The 8,024-nt window shown below is 54.2% G+C and overlaps 1 protein-coding gene across 1 annotated transcript; it reads right to left on the bottom strand.

Moving 5' to 3' along the window:
• Positions 1-4,165: 4,165 nt before the first annotated feature.
• Positions 4,166-7,648, bottom strand: ltb4r2b (leukotriene B4 receptor 2b). The gene is made up of 2 exons (XM_085984108.1): positions 7,634-7,648; positions 4,166-6,444 (listed from the first exon to the last, which is right to left on the bottom strand). Exons 1-2 carry the CDS (start codon positions 7,646-7,648, stop codon positions 5,362-5,364), a joined length of 1,098 nt encoding a protein of 365 aa, XP_085840234.1. The 3' UTR covers positions 4,166-5,361.
• Positions 7,649-8,024: the final 376 nt, after the last annotated feature.

Raw genomic sequence — 8,024 nt, 5'->3', positions numbered from 1 at the left:
CCCTCCATCTCTCCCTCCTTCCACCCATCGACCCATTCCTCCCTCCCTCTGTCCCTCCCTCTCTCCATCCCTTCTCCATCCCTCCACCCATCCATCCCTTCATCCATCACTCCATCCATCCCTCCATCTGTCCCTCCTTCCCTCTCTCCATTTGTCCCTCCCTCCATCCCTCCCTTCATCTCTCCATCCATCCCTCCATCCATCCCTCCTTCCCTCTCTCCATCCATCCCCCCATTCATCCCCCCATCCATCTCTCCATCCATCCCTCCCTCCATCCCTCCTTCCATCTCTTCATCCATCTCTCCCAACATCCCTCCATCTCTCCCTCCATCTCTCCCAACATCCCTCCATCTCTCCCAACATCCATCCATCCTGCCCTCCATCTCTCCATCCCTCTATCCATCCCTCCATCCATCTCTCCCTCTATCTCTCCCCATCCATCCCACCATCCATCCCTACCTCCATATCTCCATCCCTCTATCCATCCCTCCCTCCTCTCTCCCTCCATCCCTCCCTCCATTTCTCCCTCCATCCATCCCTCCCTCCATCCCTCCCTCCATCTCTCCCTTCATCCCTCCACCCATCCCTCCCTCCAACTCTCCCTCCATCCCTCCCTCCATCCCCCCATCCATTCATCTCTCTCTCCATCCATCCCTCCATCCATCCCTCCATCCATCCCTCCCTCCATCCATCTCTCCAGCCATCCATCCCTCCATCTCTCCCCCTCCCTCCCCCCATCCCTCCCACCATCCATCCCCCCCTCCATCCATCCATCTCTCCCTCCATCCATCCCTCCATCTATCCCTCCATCCATCTATCTCTCCAGCCATCCCTCCCTCCATCTCTCCCCCCTCCCTCCCTCCATCCCTCCTCCATCCATCTCTCCATCCATCCCTTCAGCCATCCCTCTCTCCATCTCTCCCTCCCTTCATCCCTCCCTCCATCCATCCCTCCCTCCATCTCTCCATCCCTCCCTCTATCCAATCCTCCACCCCTCCCTCCATCCAGTCCTCCGTCTATTGATAGATATATAATTCTCTATTCCTTCAGCTAAGTCAATTTGTGAAAGACGAAGGCCCTCATATAGATCCCTGGGGGGATTACCACGAGTCACATCCTGCCAATCAGAGTGCGTACTCATTATCCCTGCACTCTATCTCCTACCTCCTAACCAATTCCCTATCCAAGCCAATAGGTTGTCCCCAATTCCATGCGCCCTCATTTTTGTTAACAATCTCTTAGGTGGAACCTTGTTGAATGCCTTCTGGAGGTCCATGTAAATAACATCCATAGACACTCCCTCATGTTAGTTACCTTATCAAAACATTCAACTAGGTTCGTTAGACATGACTTAGCTTTACAAATCCATGCTGGCTCTTTCAGATCAGCTCATGTTTGTCCAAATATTCAGTCACTCTGTCCCTAATAACAGATTCTCGTAACTTCCCCACAACAGATGTTAGACTAATAGGCCTATAATTTCCCAGGTTATCTCTCCTATCCTTCTTAAATAATGGAGTGACATTGGCAGTTTTCCAATCCAAGTTTACAATTCCTGAATCAAGAGCGTTTTGATAGATCATGACTAATGCAACAACAATTTCCTCTCTATTTCTAGTAAACTGGGCTTATGTTCTCTTGAGTTTAGAAGAATGAGAGGTGATCTCATTGAAACATGCAAAATTCTTACAGGGCTTGACAGGGTAGATGCAGGGAGGATGTTTCCCCTGGCTGGGGAGTCTAGAACCAGGGGTCACAGTCTCAGAATAAGGGGTCGGCAATTTAGGACTGAGATGAGGAGACATTTCTTCACTCAGAGGGTGGTGAATCTTTGGAATTCTCTGCCCCAGAGGGCTGTGGAGGCTCAGTCGTTGAGTATATTCAAGACAGAGATTGATAGATTTTTGAATATTAAGGGAATCAAGAGATATGGGGATAGTGCAGGAAAGTGGAGATGAGGTAGAAGATCAGCCATGATCTTATTGAATGGCGGAGCAGGCTCGAGGGGCCGAATGGCCTACTCTACTCCTGCTCCTATTCCTTATGTTCTTGGAATTCCCTGGGGTGGAAACCATCAGGTCCTGGAGATTTGTCACGCTTAAGTCCTATTATTTTCTCCATTCCCATTTTATTTTACTTATATTAAAGCTAGTAAGTGCCTCCCCTTGATTGAGTTTTTAGTTTTCCTCGTATCTCTGGTACTTGATTCTCATCCTCTACTGTGAAGACCAATACAAAGTCGAGAGAGAGAGAAAATTCAGACAGGTCAAGGGCGGTTGTGGTACAATGTAGTGTCTTTTATTGAGAAGATTAGGTTATGCTTATTTACACATTCTATATACATTAACTTAGGAATCGAGGAAAGCGAAATCCAGACTTGCCGATTACACCAGAGGAAAGGGGTAAACTGTCAGACGGATTGGCCATTGACTCGGGGGGCTGCGGGGGGGGCGGGTGGGGTGTCGGAATTCCAAGACTCTGGCACTGTGGGATGGAGAGAAACTCAGGAAGGTATAACGAATGGCTGAAGGTTTTATTATTCCCCACTCCCTATTCCAACTTGTCATTAAGGGAGTCAGCCCCCTCTGGGGAATGGATATTCATTGGCCGCTGAGGGTTCGGGTCCTGTTTGGAGGCCTCAGTGAGGCTTATGCCAGGGAGCTCCCTTTACGAAATCATCTCCCACCGCACCCCACCCCCCTCCCCGCCCACTTGTCCTGGAGAGGGCAGGATTGCGATGGAGGTTTGGTAGGCCGTGAATTAATTGGGTGACGCATTTCCTCTCCTCCCATTCCCCGCCTCCCCCCACCCGAGTGATTTATTAGCACCACCCACCCGATAGACTTTGCAGCCCCCATTGAGATAGTTTCCCTGCCTTTACTGCCTCTCTCCCCCAAATCCTTCTCTCATCCTTTTCCTCCTACTCCACTACCTCTCCGCTCTCTCCACAGGCCCTTTCCCTACCCCTTCTCTCCTATCCCTGATCTAATTGAGGTGTTGAAGGTGATTAAAGGATTCGATAGGGTAGATGGAGAGAGAAACTATTTCCTCTGGTGGGGGGGGAGTCCAGAACAAGGGGTCACAGCCTTAAAATTAGAGCCAGGCCATTCAGGGGTGATGTCAGGAAGCACTTCTTCACAGAAAGGGCAGTGGAAATGTGGAACTCCCTCCCCCAAAAAGCTGTTGAGGCCGGGGGGGTGAATTGAAAATTTCAAAACTGAGATTGAAAGATTTTTGTTAAGCAAGCGTATGAAGGGTTACAGAAACAAGGCAAGTAGATGGAGTTAAGATACAGATCAGTCAAGATCTGACTGAATGGTGGAACAGGCTCGAGGGGCTTAATGGCCCCCTCCTGTTCCCATGTAACAGGCCTGAGGGGCTGAATGGCCTCCTCCTGTTCCTATGGTAACAGGCCCAAGGTGCTGAATGGCCTCCTCCTGTTCCTATGGTAACAGGCCCGAGGGGCTGAATGGCCTCTTCCGGTACCTTTGTAACTGGCTCGAGGGGCTGAATGGCCTCCTCGTATTCCTATGTAACAGGCCCGAGGGGCTGATTGGCCTCCTCCTGTTCCTATGGTAACAGGCCAGAGGGGCTGAATGGCCCCCTCCTGTTCCTATGTAACAGACCCGAGGAGCTGAATGGCCTCCTCCTGTTCTTATGTAACAGGCCCGAGGGGCTGAATGGCCTCCTCCTGTTCCTTTGCAACAAGCTCGAAGAGCTGAATGGCCTCCTCCTGTTCCTTTGTAACAGGCCCGAGGGGCTGAATGGCCTCCTGTTCCTATGTAACAGGCTCGAGGAGCTGAATGGCCTCCTCCTGTTCCTTTGTAACAGGCTCGAGGAGCTGAATGGCCTCCTCCTGATCCTTTGTAACAGGCTCGAGGGGCTGAATGGCCTCCTCCTGTTCCTTTGTAACAGGCTCGAGGAGCTGAATGGCCTCCTTCTGTTCCTTTGTAACAGGCTCGAGGAGCTGAATGGCCTCCTCCTGATCCTTTGTAACAGGCTCGAGGGGTTGAATGGCCTACTCCTGATCCTTTGTAACAGGCTCGAGGGGCCTTTTCTCTCCGCCTCACCTTCCCAGCCTCCTTAAGATACTCCCTACCCACCCCCCGCCGTCATCCTCTCCCTCCCCTTGAACCCCCGTCCCTTCCTTCTACCCCCCTCCAAATCTCAGTCCCTCCTCCATACCGACAGACTCCAGATCCAAATGCTGTTATCTGACCAGGCTAGCTCAGTTGGTAGAGCATAAGACTCTTAATCTCAGGGTCATGGAGTCGAGCCCCATGTTGGGCGCTAGTTCATTTTGGGGAGTCTAGAACCAGGGACCACAGCCTCAGGATAAAGGGTCGGCCATTCAGGACTGAGATGAGAAGAAATTTCTTCACACAGAGGGTGGTGAATCTTTGGAATTCTCTACCCCAGAGGGCTGTGGAGGCTCCGTCATTGGGTATATTCAAAACAGAAGTCAATAGATTTCTGACTAGTAAAGGCATCAAGGGATATGGCGATAGGGCCGGTGAATGGAGTTGAGGCAGAAGATCAGCCATGATCTCATTGAATGGCGGAGCAGGCTCGAAGGGCCGAATGGCCTACTCCTGCTCCTATTTCTTATATTCTTATGACAGGTCCGAGCAAGGCTTAAAAAACTCCCTCCCTCCGCCCCTACGGAATCGCGGCTGTGGTATAGACCGCCACAGCTGGGAACTGACTCAGGATTCTATTCACACTCGGGAGTCGAACAGATGGCTCCCAATGGAGAAGAGGTGGGGAGAGCAAGGAGGGAAGGAGGGAGAGAAGGAGGGAGGGAGGGGGATGAGGGAGGGAGGGAGGGACGGAAGGAAAGAGGGTAGGGGATGAGGGAGAGAAGGAGGGAGATGAGGGAAGGGGATGAAGGCGGGAGATGAGGGAGGGAGGGAGGAGGATGCGGGAGGGAAGGAGGGAGATGAGGGAGGGGATGAGGGAGATGAGGGAGGGAGGGAAGGAGGGAGATGAAGGAGGGAAGGAGGGAGGGAAGGTGATAAGGGAGAGAAGGATGGACCAAGGGAGGAATTGAGGAGGATGAGGTAGAGAAGGAGGGAGGGAAGGGGGCCTGGAGGGTGGGGGATGGGGGATGGAGGGTTTGGGATACATCAAAAGTGGGAAAAAGGGAAAGGGCGTTTGCCACACTGGGGCAGGGTGGGTGGGGGAGGAGCGATTGGCGAGAGAGGGATGTCAGCGGTGAATGTTCTGGACGAACAAGGCCTCCACGGCCACCTCGGAGGGAAGGGTCAAGGACCTTCTTCTTCGGTCCCCCAAATGCCCCAATGGGCCCTTCTTCCCACAACCAGCCCATCACCCACCCCACCCCACCCCACCATCGGAGTCCTAGAGCCCGGTCAGCTGTTCCTGGCAGGCCGATTCATTCCTGTTGGTGTTGTTCCTCCCGGCCTGGCTCCTGCTCTGGCTGGGGTTGGCCTCGACCGTGGTGATCTCGAAGAGCTTGGCCATGAAGTTGGGCCCCGAGCTGCGGATCAGCTCGATGCCGGTGAAGGCATAGAGCACGGGGTTGATGCTGCAGCCCACGAAGGCCAGGGCGGTGACCATGGGCCGCTGCTCCTTCAGCAGGTTGCGCAGCCGGTCCGAGCCGGCCAGCTTGGCCCCCACCTGCAGCAGGTTGACCACGTGGTAGGGCAGCCAGAAGAGGCCGAAGGCCACCACGATGGCCACGATCAGCCGCTCGGTCTTGCTCTTCTTCCGGAAGCGCAGCGTCCGCATCCTGCGGCTGACAAAGACGTAGCTGACGATGATGATGGCGAAGGGGGCCAGGAAGCCCACTGTTGTCTCCGCCGTGTAGTGGAAGGTGGTGTCGCCCGTGGAGTTGTGGATGGGCTCGCAAATGAGCTTGCACTCGATCTTGCCCACCCGCACGTCCCGGTAGTAGGGGGCGGGCAGGGCCATGAGGGCCGCCAAGGCCCAGAGGCCCAGCAGGACCTTGAGGGCCACGCCCTTCCTGCGTAGCCGGGCGGCGGCGTAGGGCCGGGCCACCGCCACGAAGCGGTCCACGCTCATGAAGGTGATGATGAAGACGCTGGCGTACATGTTGAGGCAGCAGAGGTAGTGGAAGATCTTGCACACCTCCCGCCCGAAGACCCAGTCCTCCTTGACCAGGAAGTGAATCCAGAAGGGCGAGGTCAGCAGGGTGACCCCGTCCGCCACCGCCAGGTTGAGGATGAGGACGCAGGTGACCGTCCGCCGCCTCATGCGCAGCAGGATGGTCCAGACCACGAAGGCGTTGCCCGGCAGGCCCACCACGAAGGCCACGGTCAGGATCAGGCTGCCGATGACGGTGGAGGACTTGGAGCTCAGCAGGTTGTCCAGGGTGGTGCTGGAGGTGTTGCACTGCTTGGTCTGCTCCGTCGTTGAGCCGTCCTGTTTGAGGAGGAGACAGGAAGAAAGACGGAGGTGAGACTCGAAGAGGGAACAAGGTGGGAACTCGGGTGGGGGGTCTCAGCCGCGGCATGGTGGGCCTCTCACTCTCTCGCCTCTGAGTCGGAAGATCGCGGGTTCGAGACCCCACTCCGGAGGCTTGAGCCTCCATAACACAGGGCCGGTGCTCCCAGTGCTGGCACTGAGGGAAGCGCTGCACCGTCGGAAGTGACATCTGTCAGAGGAGATGTTAAACTAAGGTCTATCCTCTCTGGTGGCCATAGAACATCCCACGGTTGAAGAAGAGCGGCGGGGGGGGGGGAGTTCACCCCAGTGTCCAGGGGCCAGATGTTATCCCTCAACCAATATCACTAAAAAAAAACAGATGATCTGGTCATTATCACATTGATGTTTGTGGGATCTTGCTGTGCACACATTGGCTGCCGTGTTTCCTACATTACAACAGTGACTACACGTCAAAAGTACTTCATTGGCTGTAAGGGAAAGTGAGAAAGACATGCATCTCTACAGAGTCTTTCACGGCCTCAGGACGTCCCAAAGCGCTTTACCGCCAATGAAGTACTTTTGAGAGTGTAGTCACTGCTGTGATGTAGGAAACGGGGCAGCCAATTTGCGCACAGCAAGATCCCACAAACAGCAGTGTGATAAATGAGCAGGTCATCCTTTTTTTAGTGTTGTTGGTTGAAGGATAAATATTGGCCCCAGGACACCGGGGCGAACTTCCCCCTGCTCTTCTAACAGTGGCCGTGTTCCTCGGTTTTAACGTCAGCATCCGAAAGATGGTCCCCTCCGACGGTGCAGCACTTCCCTCAGTACCAGGGAGTGTCGGTCCCCTGGATTATGGGGGCTCGAGTCTCCGGAGTGCGGGTGGCGGGGGGGCTCGAACCCACGACCTTCTGACTCGGAGGTGAGAGAGAGAGCCACGGCGGACACACTTGGGACTAAAGCGCTTTACCGCTTTATTAACTCAATACCAATTGTAGCCCCTCACCCTCCCAAACCGCCCACCCCACCCGCCCCCTAGCTGGGAAAAGCTCACTCAGTGCAGACCGGGGGCGCGGGGGGGTTGAAACCTGGGCCCTTCCTGAACTGTGGGGGGTGCTCAGCGACCCGTTATATTCGGTGATTGAACCCCAGTGGAAACCTCTGCGTTTAACAAAATGGCATAAAGTTGCCATCGTGACGCACCGGTCAACCGGCAGACACTCACAATGAACGTCCACATCATAAAAACAGGTGTGCGTTGACAACACAGGGAGGCCCCGGGCCCCCAGGGCCGTCAGTAGGCTTCAATCACTCGAGATAACTGTAGGCCCCTCAGACACCTTCTGGAGAACAAAGTCAGAAATCGGGGCCAAATCCGCGATCGAACCTCATCACAACCCTCATTATATCACCCTCTCCCTGTCACACAAACCACCCTCAGTATAACAACAGCAACAACACCTTGTATTTATATAGCGCCTTTAATGTAGTAAAACGTTCCAGGGCGCTGCACAGGAGTATTAAAAGACAAAAATTTTGACACCGATCCACATAAGGAGAAATTAGGGCAGGTGACCAAAAGCTTGGTCAAAGAGGTAGGTTTTAAGGAGCGACTT

The sequence above is a fragment of the Somniosus microcephalus genome, chromosome 4 (assembly GCF_052327205.1).
Source record: "Somniosus microcephalus isolate GS21.2 chromosome 4, FLI_Smic_1.0, whole genome shotgun sequence".
Classification (NCBI taxonomy): domain Eukaryota; kingdom Metazoa; phylum Chordata; class Chondrichthyes; order Squaliformes; family Somniosidae; genus Somniosus; species Somniosus microcephalus.
The sequence above is the reverse complement of the archived record's forward strand: the minus strand, read 5'-3'. Positions and strand labels throughout refer to the sequence as shown.